This window comes from Pipistrellus kuhlii, unplaced genomic scaffold (assembly GCF_014108245.1).
Source record: "Pipistrellus kuhlii isolate mPipKuh1 unplaced genomic scaffold, mPipKuh1.p scaffold_m20_p_10, whole genome shotgun sequence".
NCBI classification, from domain to species: domain Eukaryota; kingdom Metazoa; phylum Chordata; class Mammalia; order Chiroptera; family Vespertilionidae; genus Pipistrellus; species Pipistrellus kuhlii.
The window spans coordinates 14,990,072-15,005,765 of NW_023425405.1; the positions used below are offsets into that span (position 1 = coordinate 14,990,072).

At 39.9% G+C, this 15,694-nt stretch overlaps 1 protein-coding gene across 2 annotated transcripts in view; it reads left to right on the plus strand.

The window, feature by feature from the left end:
• The window catches only part of EXOC4 (exocyst complex component 4), a 674,653-nt gene that overhangs the window by 182,222 nt on the left and 476,737 nt on the right, over positions 1-15,694 (plus strand). For both annotated transcript variants that reach the window (XM_036427305.2, XM_036427297.2), the window contains 2 exons: positions 3,647-3,792; positions 7,071-7,159. In XM_036427305.2, the coding sequence (XP_036283198.1) occupies positions 3,647-3,792; positions 7,071-7,159 (235 nt within the window). The remainder of the gene's footprint in view (positions 1-3,646; positions 3,793-7,070; positions 7,160-15,694) is intronic.

Consider the following 15,694-nt stretch of genomic DNA (forward strand, 5'->3'; position numbering starts at 1 on the left):
TTGATCAATAAGAAACAGCAATTTTTGGTCCTTAAAAAGAGAAAATAAATGAGTGTCTGAGATATGAGGGAATTCAGAGCCAGCAAGAACACAGGATTATTTTCTGTGGATTTCTGTGGGCTGGACGTATTTGATATTATATGTAATGCCCTTTGCCCCAGAATTCCAGCTTTAGTGATTTTCCCCAGGCACTCACAGGTGAGTGCTTAGGATATTCAAGTATAATTTAGCAGATGCAGTATAGTACATTATCCACAATTATGTAGAATCACCAAGAAATTATGTGGTTATAGTTTATATTTATATGGTTATAGTAGAAGATTTAGCCAATTCAGTCAGATTTAAAGCATCTTAGAATTTAAAATTTTTTATTTGTTCTTTGAGACATTTAAAAATGCATTTTTACCAATTTGGGTGTGGAAATCACACTTTACCTATTTTAAAGCAGTATTTTCTGGCTGGTGATGAATGGTGTTGCAAAAAAGGTACAAAATACATCAAGAAAATAAACACTGCAATGCCTATGAATAAAGTTATACCTTTCTTTCCCTCTTTTATTTTACTTCTATTATAGTTCTAATACATACATACATATATATATATATATATATATATATATATATACATATATATATACACATATATATATATATAATTATTGATTTCAGAAAGGAAGGGAGAGGGAGAGATATAGAAACATCCATGATAAAAGAGAGCCATAGATTGGCTGCCTCCTGCACGCTCCTCCACTGGGGATTGAGCCTGAAACTGGGGCATATGCCCTGATCAGGAATCAAACCTGTGACCTCCTGGTTCAAAGGTCAATGCTCAACCACTGAGCCATGCTGGCCAGATTCTATTATAGGTTTTATGCTGAAAAATCATTTATAGAGCTCATTCTGTTTTGGAGAGATTATCTCTAATATGTATATCATAATATATGCTGAGTGGACAGATTATTATGATCTCTGAACCCATAATAATCTGGCCACTCAGTGTATATATCAAGGCTTCCTGTCACACACTGTTTAAAAATCAGTGAGTTACTTTTTCTTTTTGGTTTTCTGGCATGTTGCATGGCTCTATGGTGGAAGTAAAAAAATACAATGCTTTTAAGGATAGCATTTACGTTTAAGGTGGTCAGGAATTTTTCATGAAATAATTCTATTAGGCAGTTTTTGATAAATACCCACTGAATAATGTGTAAAATTGGTAGTTTAAGAGTTCAGAAAAGGGGACCACTGGCCTAGAGTAGCCCGGGAAGGACTCGTTGAAGAGAAACAGTGGAATTGTTCTTGGAGGATTTGTTAGCCTTTGTTTAGGAGAGAGGCTAACCTAGGTTAGGTGTTCTGGAATGGAAGGCCAAGGCCTATCCAGGGAAGAGTAAAGTGGGTGATTTTTTTCCCCTTTTGTTTTCGTTAATCCTTACCTGAGGATATTTTTCCGTTGATTTTTAGAGAGAGTGGAAGGGAGCCAGAGAGGCGGAGAGAGAGAAACATCACTATGAGAGAGACACCTCAATTGGTTGCCTCCATGCCTTGATGGGGTTGGGGATCAAGCCTGCAGCCAAGGTACATGCCCTTGACCAGAAATGAACTCGTGACCCTTCAATCTCTAGACTAACCTATCCACTGAGCCGAAGGGACTAGAGCTAAAGAGGGTGATTTTGACTAGTGTTGTGTTCACTGTAAGGAGAATAAGATACTATTGGAAATACATATTGAGATCAGATGTTTGTACATGGTGAGATGAGTAGCCTTATGGTAATAACAAGTGTTTGATAGTGTCTGGAAAAGACTGGAAAAGTAAGAGATGAGAGGCAGAAATTTAAATAGGAAAAACTGAGTTGGTTGCTATCAGAATGGACAAGAAGAGATAAAAATAATAGTCCATAAAGAATGATTAATGGACTTGGGGACTAACTCCCTTATGGACACAAAGGATAAAGGAATATCAAAAGATGGTTCTGAGGTTTTAAATCTGGAGAGCAGTGAGAATAAAAAACTACAAGCAAACAAAAAAGAAGGAATTATTGATTTTTTTGGGAGAATGATTTAGGTTTCAGAATTTAGGTTGATTTTATCAGTAAGTATGTGACTATGTCAGTGAAATATATGATTCCAAATCATATACTGGCGCTTATGAGAGAAATCAGGAGTAAACTACCTCAGGGTAAAGGAAATAAATATTTGTGAAGGCTATTTCTGAAGTTGGAACTTAAATACAAAAGGGAAACAAGATTATAGGTAGGCCATGGGGACCAAGCAAGATTTTTGTTGAGGAGGTAGAAGTAGTACATATTTATAGATAGGGGAAAGCCAGTGGCTAGAAGTAGACTAACAGTGTTGAGAAGTAATAAACAGGGAAATTTGTTGATGTGGATAAAAAGAGCAGTGATCTTAAAATATTAGGGTTTTAAGGATGCTGGTCCTAGATTCCGGTTAGTCAGTATTTTATTGCACAAGGCCAGTCATTGAATTCTAGGACTAGTAAGTACCTCAGAAAAATTACTTGATCAGTGTATTTCATACTTTGATAGAAACATCCCTCTGTCATATTTGGTGTTAAAACCAGTGCATTTGTAGGTGTCTTCCTATGTTATATCAATTTGAATTTCTCTTCTGGTTTACTAGCCCTCTTTTGATCACAGATTCCTGCAGACTTTATTGGTATCAGTGTCAAATCTACAAATTGAGTCCCTCAGTTGAGTTACTAATGTAGAGACCCAATACAGTAGAGACTCCTGGGCAGTTTGAGTGATGTATTAACAGAGATGGTATTTGTCATTATAATACTTTATCATCATGTTGAGTAATATTTCAGTGGCCTTGTAAATAAAATAAAACCCCCCCAAAAAACATTGATCAATCTGTTAACATGCTTTATACTTTCCCAGTATAAATTTTTATTTTGCAGAATATGAAATAAAGGCCATCTACTGCCACTTAGAGCCACTTTTATTGACAGTTTTTATGCTTTTAGTGAGAATAACGTGTCATGGGGCAGAGAGTAAAGGCTCTGAAGTCAACTAGGCCAGCTGTGCTATACTTACAAGACTTAGGCTTGTTTCATTGTTACTTCAGACTATTTCTCAGAGCAGTTTAAGGTTCACAGCAAAATTGAGGGGAGTGTACAGACATTTCCCAATAACCGTATCCCTCCCATGCATGTAGGTTAGTTTCTAAATACCACTGCTTCTCAGTTTCTTCCTCTCTAAAATGCCGGTAGTAACTCCTCTACCTCATAGGTTTTTGGGTGGAGGAGGATCCTGTTTTTAAAGTGTCTGATACTTAATAAGTAATCAGTAGTCGGTATGTTCTCATTTTAGTGACATAATGACTTTAAAGCTTACTTGGGACAGCATTATGTTTATGGAGTACTTTATGAATGTTTTTTTTTTTTTATGATAATGCTTACTATGGTCCTCAGACTTTGAATGAATGAATGAATGAATGTAAACATGCCTGCAGGAATAAATAGTTATACAGCAGCCCAGAGTCTGTGAAAAGTTTCTAGTTCTGTCTTGTGTAGAATTGCTTGCCTGTGTCTATAAGACTATAAGACTTGGGTATCTTAAGGATTTAAAATTGCTTTTCCTGATAGCACCTCTAAATGAGTATATTACGTTCCTTATCTGATCCTACAGATGCTGTTGACTGAGTACTTGGACATGAAAAATACTCGTACGGCCTCTGAACCATCAGCTCAATTGAGTTACGCCAGCACTGGACGAGAGTTCGCAGCCTTTTTCGCCAAGAAGAAACCTCAAAGGCCGAAAAATTCTCTTTTTAAGTAAGTATGTCCCTGTTGCTTAATTGACAGCCATTACTTCACCCAGTTATAATTTTGAAATAATTTATAGGAAGTGAGTGTATATTCAACTTGTTAAACTTTAATTCTTTGTAAGGGGAAGTTGTCATATTGGAATACCAGCCCTTCCCATTTCTCTGCCTTCATTTCCACTCCAGTAAGAATGGTGATGTTAGTAAGTAGGCTGTGATTCTGCCTATAAATCTTTTTTTAATTAGTAGTCTTTATTGTTTATAGCAATTTTAAAAATTTTAAAAATTGAGTAGCCATTAGACTGAGTTATGTTCCCCTCTCCTATAACCTCCTCTATCAACATTTTGCATGAATGTGTTACATTTGTTATACTTGATGAACCAATATTTATATAATTATTAGCTGAAGTCCATTGTTTCCATTAGGGTTCACATTTTGTTGTCTATGGTTGTATGGATTTTTGAGAAATGTATCATGATATAGATCACCATTACAGTCTCATACAAAATAGTTTCACTGCCCTAAACACTCCGTGTTTTCCACTTGTTTATTCCTACTCCTTTTCCCCTGCTCCCTGAACATTTTTGTTGTCTCTTTGTCTTCTCCAGAATGCCTTTCATAGTTACAGACATATAGTATGTATCCCTTTCAGGCTTTTTTCCACTTAGCTGTATGCATTTAAGGTCCTGTCATGTCTTTTGTAGTTCAGTAGATCTCTTTGTATCGCTGAATAATTCCATGGTATGGATGTACCACCATTTTCCCATTCAGCTATTGAAAGGTGCCTGTTGCTGCCATAAAGCTACTCTAAGCACTCCTGTGCAGGTTTGTGTGGCCCTGTGAGTGTTCAGCTCATTTGGGTAAATACCCAGGAGCATATGGTAGATCACATGTAACTGTATGACACTGCCAAACTGTCTTCCCCGTGGGCCTGCTCTTCAAATGCTTTTAAAATTAATTTACATTATTGCTTATACATTCATTAAATGTTCCTGCCAGTGACAGTGCCCCTCTGCAAGTTTCCTAGGAGACAAGGATTGGGTCTCTGTCCATGCCTGAAGTATTCCCTGGCAAGGGCAAGGGTGGTCATCTTAAACGACCTTAGCTTCCTTCTGGGGACGGGTCTCAAGCTGAAGAGGGAGCCACTTCCCCAAGCACAGGAAAGAGAACCTCTGAAAAGAGAGGAGGCAGGTGGCAGAACCCCCAGTAGACCTGGAACTGCGGGGAAGGGAGAGGATAGGGACACCGAGACTGTAGACCTGGAGCTGCGGGGAAGGGAGAGGATAGGGACACCGAGACTGCCTCACATGCTGCCTGCTAGGCTACCCCTCCTCTCCTGTCTCCCCTCTCCAGCTCAGCCCGCCGTCTAAATGCAGGTGGAGAGCAGAAATCAGATTTCAGGGTTTTTACGTTTAATGCTCTCAACCATCACCCCTGAGACCACACAGCCATTTTTAAACCCTTAGCCAATCTTGAAATTGTGGTACTGGAAAACACAAATTGTTGGAAATGATTATGAATAATTGTCACATATTTATTATTATTGCATAGAAATAAAAACTCCTCTCTCGCATAGGCCATTGTCTCAGATTTGCCTTTGTTAGTCTGGGTTCCACCCTCGGTGGGCCCTGTGGTCCAGAGCAGATCTCCCGGCTTGAGATCTCCCGTGCCTTTGCTGCGAAATAAGGAGACGAGACTAGGTCATCTCCAGAGCCCCTTTTACTGTAGAATTGTACCAGTCTGTGACTTGTTCCAAACATAAAAGGATTCTGAAGGAAGACATCAGGTCATAAGAATGAGGATTTTGGTGAGCTGTAACCTGTTTTTATCACATCCGTGAAGGACTTTATTGCTCCTTTTAATTGCCCTGAGCCAAGGTTAATTAAGTGTGTTTAAGTTCTCTTATTGTATAATGTGTGCCTCTCCATTCTTTGCTCAAGAGTTTATTTCTTTCCCTTGTCATTTCTGATCAATAGCTGTCAGCATGCTTTTCGGAGGCCAGCAGCTTCCTTTTCTACTTGACTGGCAGGTGGTGCTTTACTGCACACTGGGCCTTCCTTCTGGCTGTGAGTGTCCTCTTAGTTCTTGGCAGGGTGCAGAGAGAGGATCAAGTAGCCCGCGTGTCCCCCTCAGACTGACATTCAGCTTAGTGCGCATCGTCCTTGTCAGAGGATGGATAAAGGAGGCAGAATTAAGGAAATGATGGCGCTCCCTCCTTGCGGCCAGGAGCCTATTCTGAATCACTGCTGTTCTTCCATTGTGGTGCTGTTTACGCCTCAATGGCAGTAGTTCTTCCACGGATTTCTCCTGGCAGCCTGGTATTCTGACTTTGAAGATGCTGGGCTGGAAGTGGAACTACTTAGCAGAGGATTTACTGTTTGATAGAATCACAATTTGAACTTACCTGCAAGTTTCTCTTAAGATTGTGATTTTCAATGTGTGTGTGTGTGTGTGTGTGTGTGTGTGTGTGTGTTTTGCTATGTATTATTTTAGATATCTGTTCTATATCATGAACCCTCCCCTCTGAAATAGTTCCGGGTAGGTGTGGGCAAACACATGTCTGTGTTTGGTATGTTCCTGAGCATTTCATGTGGCAGGTGCAGGTCAGAGCCTGGCACTCCTTTCGAAGCTGTATTGTTTGTGAGGACTTAGCTGCCTTGCTCCTTTGGTGTGGTTCAGGGGTGGTGAACATCCGGCCCATGGGCCATATAAGTCCCATGAAATCATTTGGTCTGGCACTACCAAGGCATCAGGGGTGAGTTAATGAAATGTTTGACCAAATATAGCAGGCTAATTTTTAAGTTGATCATTTTGTATGGCCTGCGAATGTTGTAAAGGTCCATATGCCCCTTGCAGAAAAAAGGTTCCCCACGAATCAGCAGCATTCCTAACATGCCCATTGTCTAATCCTCTAACTGGCTACTGCTCTGAGTAGCCAGGACTTCGGTGTGACAGTGACAGCTGGCAGCTACCAATAGCTCCTGAGCTGCACAGGCAAAGTTAGAATGACGTTATTAGCTACTCTTTGCTGTGTGTGTAGGGATCCTGGCAGAGGATCTGGAGACCAAAGACAGTTGGTCAGAGTTGTGCCATCTGAAGTGGAGAGTGGGCAGAAGATCCCAATGCCATTGTGGAGGAGTGTTAGCCAGGAGCCTATAGTGGCATAGCCTGATTGTCCCTGTGTGGCCCATTGTGGCATCACAGACTTGAGGAGAGTAATTGGAATCTGTAGCCCACATCGCCTGCTTAGTTATCACCTGACCACTGTTTCCCTGCGTTTCATGCAGGTTTGAATCGTCCTCCCATGCCATCAGCATGAGTGCCTACTTGCGAGAGCAGAGACGGGAGCTCTACAGTCGGAGTGGAGAACTCCAAGGTGGGTGAACAAACTTTTGGGGAGAAATTAGTTTTCTGGAGGAAGACCTGAAGGGTGCAGTGTGTGAAGTTCAGGTCTGAACTTACAGGATTCTTTCAAGGTCGCAAGGGTTTAAAGACTTGATAACCTGCTGCTTCTATCATTTCCCAGCATCTGTTGACAAGCAGCTAAAGCTATCACCATGGCCACAGAACTTACACACCTGCCACCATTCAGGTGGGAGCTCAAAGCAAAAAGAGACACGATTAGTGTCTTCTACTAAAGATGGCAGAGATAAGTCCAGTCACAGCCTTGAGGAATGCCAGTCCTCTGTGGCTGCCACCATCGCTTATGTTCTCAGTCCCTCCTGGAATATGGCTGAGATTTGGAGTAGCTGAGATTTTGAAAAAGGCAAATTCGGCCTCTGTCATTATTTAAAGGGAGGAAGGGTGCCTTTAAATAGTACATTCCAAATAACATAACTTCGATGCACCCAGATGTGACTACTAAACAGGGCTGATCAGAAGAGAAAATAAATAAAGTTAATTAAATAACAAATCAGGCAAATAGCATTTTCTTCTTTGACAATCATGGTCAATGTAATCATGGTCAATGTAATCATGGTAAATGTAATCATTCTGGAAAGATCTGTGAGGGCCTGCCAAGTGCAGCACATCCTAGGCTTTGGAAGGGATACAGGTCAAGTGCAAGGAAAGAAAAGAGAATGACTTAGGATCCAGTTCTGAAAACAAGGCATGCATATTAGTAACATTATTAGAAAGTGAATGTTACCAACTGAGTAGATGGTATGCATGCAATTGCTACAGGATATGAGGGAAGAGAATGGTTATTTGAGCTATTTTAGAACTGTGGGCTTTCCTATGATGGATGGATAAGACCACTTTCAGTTTCGATGCATTGGAGGCACTTGGGGTATTTTGAGGTGACCAGCCTAGACAACTAAATATTTAGTTTTTAAGACTCACCATAGCTCTGCATAAAAATATTATGATGTAAACAGCCAGTCTTGCCCCCTGGCTTCTAGTACATAAAATTCCTTCAATGGGGACAAACAAAACAAAATCTATATTTGTTAGCATGAATCCTGATGATTTCAATTTTATTCATTAGTAAGCTTAATATTTTAGAGCAGTTTTAGATTCAAGGCTTAATTGAGTAGAAAATGCCAAATATGTCGAGTTCCCACATCCCGCTCGCCTCGGCCCTCCCCTTGCCCCCATGCATGCACAGCCTTCCTGCAATCACCTTCTGCTTCACTGGAGTCCTGTGTTCGACACTTAGACTACCTTGTGGTTACAGGCCAGCAGTGCAGCCTGTCACTCACCTCAGGCACAACTCGTCAACAAGGATAGCCACTGACACTGGATTCTTTCTTTCTTTCTTTTTGTTCGATAGTGAGTAAGAATAGTAAGCACTCTGGGCCCTCGCCATGTGGGATGGGTTTTCAGCTGTTTCCCCCCACCGCCCTGGTCTCTTAAGAGACAAAATAAGAAATCAGAAGGTCTGGATCCAGATTGCCCACTTTTAAAATTCAGCTTCCCATTTATTAGCTTTGTAATCTCCGTGCCTCTGTTTTCTTATTTCTAAATGGGCGTAAAAATAATAGTACGAGGTTGTTGTGAAAGTTAGGTAAGTTAAGATGTGAATAGTGTTTACAAAGTGTCGTTTTATAGTAAGCTAGAGGCCTGGTGCATAAAAATTTGTGCACTGGAGGAGGTCCCTCAGCCCAGCCCACTTCCTCTCACAGTCTGGGAGCCCTCAGGGGATATCCTTCTGAAGGCTTTGGCAACCAGGAAGTCTGGCCTCTCTTTATGGGAGGGGACCAGGTAATCAGAGGAAGGTGCCACCCCCATCATCCCTCTGCTGCTGCCACTGCTGTCCACTGGCCCTCCTCAGCTCTTGCAACTGCTGTGGCTTTGTCAGGAAAACATCTGCGTCTATAAGGTCTAATTAGCATATTACCCTTTTATTAATATAGATGCTATGCCTGTCTTTTTCTCCTCAAGTATTATTGTAATTGCTAGTACTATCTCTTCAAAGTTTTTATATGCATTCTGTTTGTCCCTTTATCTCGCTAAATTCTCAGCTTTCCAACTTAAATTTAATTGTCACTTATACTGAAGAGATCTCCTTTCCCTAATCTAACACACACACACGTGCATGGACACATGTATGTGCACATACATGTTCAAGCACACATGAGCATACACATGTGCACACACAAACACTCACACTGAGGTTGTGGGCCCTTGTGTGTGCTCACATTTTTAATGTTTCCTTTCTGAGCACTTTCACACTGTGATGTGGATTAATGCTCACTCGTTGGAGTCTGCCACAAAACTATAAGCTCCACGGGGGAAATACTATTTTATTTCCTCTTCTTAGTACAGTGCCTGGTGTAGTAAATGTTCAGTAATTTCTGGCTGACTCAGTGACAGGAGGAAAGAGGAAGCTCAGGTCTGAAGTGGGATAAAAAGCTTATCTTTGAGGTAGGAAGATGCCCAAAGGAGATGTAGAGGCTACGTGTAGATTTTTGTTCTCTGAGTTGTACGTACCTTTATTACATAGAAATGTTGCCCTTGAGTCTGGCCTAGGACAACACCACTGTGTGTAATTGAAAAACATTTTAAAATCCAACTAAGTGACACAGGAATTTCATTATGTAAGGATGGTTAATTGAAGAATCACTATAATCTAATTAGGAACTTTCCCATCTTTCAAAACTTAATTGAAGTATGGAACTTCTAAGCAATAGTCCATTGTACTTTGCAGTGTTCAGCAAAATAGGAGGATTTATCTCTGGTTACAAGGGGAGATAGTAGTTAGCAAACACATCAAGCTCAACATAATCATTGAAAAGAAATTTCGCTGAGCTGTCACATCACCTGCTTGGTGTGAGAATAGATCAGCTGACCAGTTTTTATAAGATTTGGTGGCATTTCATTCAGGAACAAAAGTTTCTTTAATGAATGCTTTTCACATTTCAGTAGGGAAAAATCACACCTGTTTTCCATTAAAAACGGCCATCCTTTTCAGTTATTCCATCTGGTCCTAGGACCACAGTGAGATCTGCCTTTCAGCTTATCCTCGAGAAGGGATAATGGAATAGTTCAGACAGATCATAGGAGAGAAGAGGGGGATCTTTGTCTTTTCTCAACACCATGAAGCTGCAGGCTTTGCCTCCTAGTGGTTTGGTTCATGGGGTCAAATTTCCTTCTGTTGCAGGGAAATTATAATAGTAAAAAAAAAAAAAAAAAATCCACCAGAAAAGACCATCAAAGTAAAATTAAAAATAGCTCTAATTTTACAGAAGTTAAGTTCCTGCCAACATTTTCAATTTATCATGCAATTAAAAATGTTATTCAACAGCATACAGGGGGGAAAATAATGGAAAAAATGAGATTTCTTTGGTATCATCAACCCATCTAAATTGGCTCTGACTGTTAGAGTACAGATGGTTCCTTACATAGTCTGCCCTTGGCAACTGGGCTGAGGAGGTGGGGATGCTATTTCAAAGCATGTGTGATAACAGGTGGAAATCTAACTTGTGTGAATCTACGTTAATCATAGACTTCCTGTTGTTTGGAGCCTCTCTCCTGCTTCATTGTAGCACTTAGACAGCCGTGTTGTTGATATTAGTTTTAATGAACATTTAGCTTGAGTATAGCTTTTCAGGCTTAATGTGTGATTCACAGGGAGGATAAGATAACTGATGAACAAATTATCTAAAAAACAACAACAAAATATTGCCGCTCATGTCCAAAATAAGTTCTTAGGCTGTTTAGCACCACTGTGCCTCAGTTTTCGCATTTGAAAAACAGAGCTGATGCCTGGCTTGTGTGGCTAAGTGATCAGAGTGTTGGCCCTTACTGAAGGGCCTGGGTTTGATTCCTAGTCAAGGGCATGTACTTGGCTTGCAGGTTCATTTCCCGCCTTGTCCGGGGCATGTAGGAGGCAACCAATTGATGATGACACCTCTCTCTCTCTCTCTCTCTCTCTCTCTCTCTCTCTCTCTCTCTCTCTCTCTCTCCCTTTTATCTCCTCCTCCACTGCCTCTCCCTACCTTTCTCCCTCACTTCTCCATGCCCTCCTACTTTCTCTAAAAATCAACTGAAAAATATCCTTTGGTGAGGATTAACAACAACAACAAAATAATGATAATAATAATAAATAGAGCTATTATTAGTTCTGATCGCTTTAGGGGGACGTTGTGACCATAAAATTAGATGTTCAAACCCTGGAACCATTAGAATAGCTGTAATGGATTTAAATTAAAATGGTGCTTTAAAAATGTATCATTGTGGAAGTAGGCCTGTGCTTGCTTCTTTGTCTCATTTTTTCCTCTCCCCAGTCTTAGTGCTGCATTGAGTTGGGTTTCCTCAAGGCCACCAGTGATCTCCAACTTGGCTGGGTCATTGTTTGCTTTTCTGTGTTCATCTCACTTGATCTGTCAGCAGCTATTGTTTTTGTCTTCCCCTGATGTTCTTTCCGAGTCTTCTCTAAAGTGTCTCAGGTTTGGTCTCCAGATTTTTCCTGTGCTCACTTCATACACTCTCCCCAGTTAATCTCAGCTAGAACCAAGCTGGGCTTAGTGCCTGGTGCAGATGACCTCCAGATCTAGGTCTCCTGCTCACATTTCATTATTCTCCCTGACCTCTTCCAGCATCTTGTTCCCCACCCCCACCTGACTATTCTTTACTATATGTTTTTTATTTTTTTATTTTTATTTTCCTTGTAATACACTTCTTTATAAGTACATGTATTGTTAAATTTCTACACTTGCCTCAGCATACCCAGAATGCAAGCTTTAATGATTATTGCATTACAGCGCCAAGCACAGTGCTTGGCTTGAAAAGGCACTTAAAAAATATATACCACGAAGGCAGCCTCTAGCCTCAGTATCTCCTTATTTGGTATTTGTAGGAACAAGCCTACTTATTTGAGAAGCCCTAGTGGGAGGGTTGATAAACAGAATAGGAGTTCTGTGATTTGTCTTCACTCATTTTTAAAGATAATAATACTCCTGAATGGGTAGAGACCATTACTTGTCATAGATCCAAGTAGAAGTTTATACTCGGTTTTTATTACAGTTTCTTTTCTGTCTTGGGGCTACTTAGTGCTTCTATTTGTACTCAATAATATTAGCGTTAGAGTGCCACTTTCATTTTCATTAGTTTAATGAGTGGCATTTCTATAGCTTTGACATTAAATTAGCCTGTAAAGCTCCAACCACTTTGAGAATTGACTTCCCTAAGTAGGTTTGCTTTACGTATAAAGATGGAAGTACTAACATCTGGGAAACCTGGGCTCTGATACTGGCCTGACCTATATTTTTGGAGTTTTTCTCTCTAATGGGTATTTGGTGACTGGGGTTGTGAATACTTCATGATTTAGTATGTAATTAATCTGTTCGGAAATATCTTGCTTTAAGGCAGGAGTGGGTGTAATGTACAGAAACCCACACATGAAACCCATATGTTCATCTTGATCAATGTCACACACAAACTTTAAATAAATAAATAAATAAATAAATAAATAAATAAAGATAGGGGTGGGGAACGTTCAGTCCGTGGGCCATACAAGGCCCTGAAAACCATTTGGTCTGGCCCTGCCCAGGCATTAGGAGTGAATTAACTAAATGTTTGACCAAATATAGCAGGGTAATTTTTGGTGTTATAAATATCCAAATGGCCCTTGGCAGTAAAAAAAGTTCCCACTCCTGAAATAGGTTAACTATGAATTGATTTTTCTTTTCACAGAAGGATATATAATAGGAGTCTCTTAAATAGCAAGCTGCTCTATAATGGAGCATTTAAAGCAAGATTTAAATTGCGCACACATTTTCAGGGACATTTTGGCTGAAATGAGGTACAGCAATTTTATACTCATACCACATACTTGTTCCACAGTCTTAAATATTAGAAGCACTTGTAAAGCTTTATGTCCTGAAATTTGATTAGAAAATTCTTTGTAGTCTTTACAGTTTTGCTTGATGACATGTTAATAACAATATGCAAGGGACATAAAAAAATATATCCTCTTTTTCTTCTTAAAGTTGCATATAAATATTTCAAAATAACCTTCATCTTTCATAATTATCTCTTCTGTTTCAGGTTCTAAAATAGTGTGTAAAATTAATTCTTCTTCCTCGTGTATATTTTAAAAAGATTGATCTTAACTTATATGTAAGATTTGTCCTGAAATGAAAATTTGTAACGCAGTTTTCAAAATGCCAACTTCTTTATCTGGTCCTAAGAAGTACTATTAAATATGTTTTCCTCACGTTATGCACAGACTAGTGCATTATTTCAATTTTTTTAGGAAATAAGAATATCCTTATGCCAAGATTGTTATTGAGTGTACCATCTCATAGCCTTACTCTATGCAGTGTAAATGTTTCACTTTAAAAAGTTCTTTGTGGATTTAATTTACATAAAATGGACTTATTTTTCTGCATAACCCTGTTCAGTCATCACCCTCTGTAGCCACGGTGGCTGGAGCAGGTGGGAGAGCCTGAGGTCAGGGCACAGGGGATCCTGAGAGCCTCGGGAAGCCTGAGAGGAACCTCACTTTGAGAAACAACTCAAATACCTAAGACAAGAGGAGAATGGATTTATGAATTGTGGTATAGCCATACAGTGGAATGCTATGTAGCAATGAAAATAAGTGAACTATGCTAAACCTTAACTTGGTTGAATCTCAAAGGCATATGTATAGTCTAACTGCATCTGTATGCAGGTCAGAAACAGAAGTGAATAGTTATCTTTTTTAGTCATGTACATCCTCATGTGTCCAGAGTATGAAGAAGGCAAGGTGGGAGCATAAGTATGAATCTCAGGTGGCAGATCACACCTGGAGAGGATGGCGGAGGATAGACAGAGGGGAGGACAGGAGCACAGAAATGGCACTGTCTTAAGTGAAGTGGTGGAAATACTGTTTTTTGTTTTATTTTTAAAACTGTGCAAATGTCATATACGCTCATACATACATTTTATACAAAGGAGAACTGTAACTTTAAAAATGTTAAATCTTTGAACATAAAACCATACAGGTAGTGTAATATTTCCATTTAGAAGTCTAAACCAAGCTTGGAGTTTTCTGTGACACGTATTGGTGGTTTGGCCTCTCCTGTTCCACTGGAACTCACCCTGGGCCTCAGGTTGTTGATGTCACTGGCACGGTGCCTAAGGCCTTCATGAGAAGACAGCTTCAGGATGGGCCTCCCTCCCCATTTACCTGATTCTAACTCTCCCTCATCTTCCCTTGGGATGTCAGAATGTAGCGTTAAGGGAAGCCAGCAGTTATTGTACTACTGTCACCTCATCTAGGTTTTCTAGGGCCTTCTGATTATTTATTGAATCTGTTCAGATTTATGATGATTATTTCACCAGGCCTTTGGGATACAATAACTAACAGAACCCCTTGAAGGCCAAAGAAGAGAAAGGGAACATGACTGTGCCCCAGGAACTGGCACTTGTCCCCAACATTTGTTTTTCCTTTCTGCTTATTAATAGAGGCTCTGATTTTCAGCCAAACACATGGACACCCAAAATGTAAACATTTCTAAGCTTTCCTGGCAGCCACCCGTGAATGTAATTTAATTCTTACCAGTAGGAAGTGAGTGAATTTGATGTGTGCAACTTCAAATTCACTGCAACTTACATTTAAAGGGAAAGAACAGGCTCCTTCCTCATTCAAGTATGAGGATGTTCACACACAGTCTGATGAAATGTGGTGATGTGCCATCCCGCACCATGCAGGTGAGATAGCACCATCGCGGTGGTAGAGCAAGGAGGTGGAAAGAGCCTGGGTTTCTCATATGGTGGGGTGTCTGTCCCACCTCTGGTGATCAGAGCCACTGTCCTGTCCCAGACTATTCTAAGAGAGAGGAATGAACTGTCTCGAGTCACTAGTATTTTGGTTCTCTGTTACTTAATAGCTTTACTTTTAGAAATCCTAATTAACTCAACATGCAAACAAGTGATCACAGCACAGTGGTACGCATTCTGATGGAGTTGTATATGTGTAACCAGGATGTGTATACAAGAGTTAGGAAAGCAGTGAGGAGTTCATAAGCACTTAATTTTCAAGCTGCTGATAAAGGATGAAGAGAAGATTTTCAGATAAAGAAGGGATGGACATTTCAGACAGTGGTATGGCAGGGGAAATGTATGAAAATGAGGATAGCTTTTCTTGTTTCAGAACATAAATCGGTTATAATATTTTCTAATAATTAAATCATTTTATGTTTCTAGATCTCCACTGATTATAATCTGTTAATTTCAGGATAGAAAGAACACTAAAGCTGCTGTGAATGGCTTTGCCCATTATCATTATAACAACAAGACATTAAGAATTGGTAGGAACTTCTGGTGTACTAGTGATGAGAGGAAAATATACATCATTATTATACTTGAGCAAAAGCTAAGTGTGATCACATACTGGATTTTCAGAATGGTGGTCAAGTGGTATAGCCATGCCACTTTATTATTAACAGTCCCCTGGGAAAAACGACTTTGCTTTAAATGCACGTAC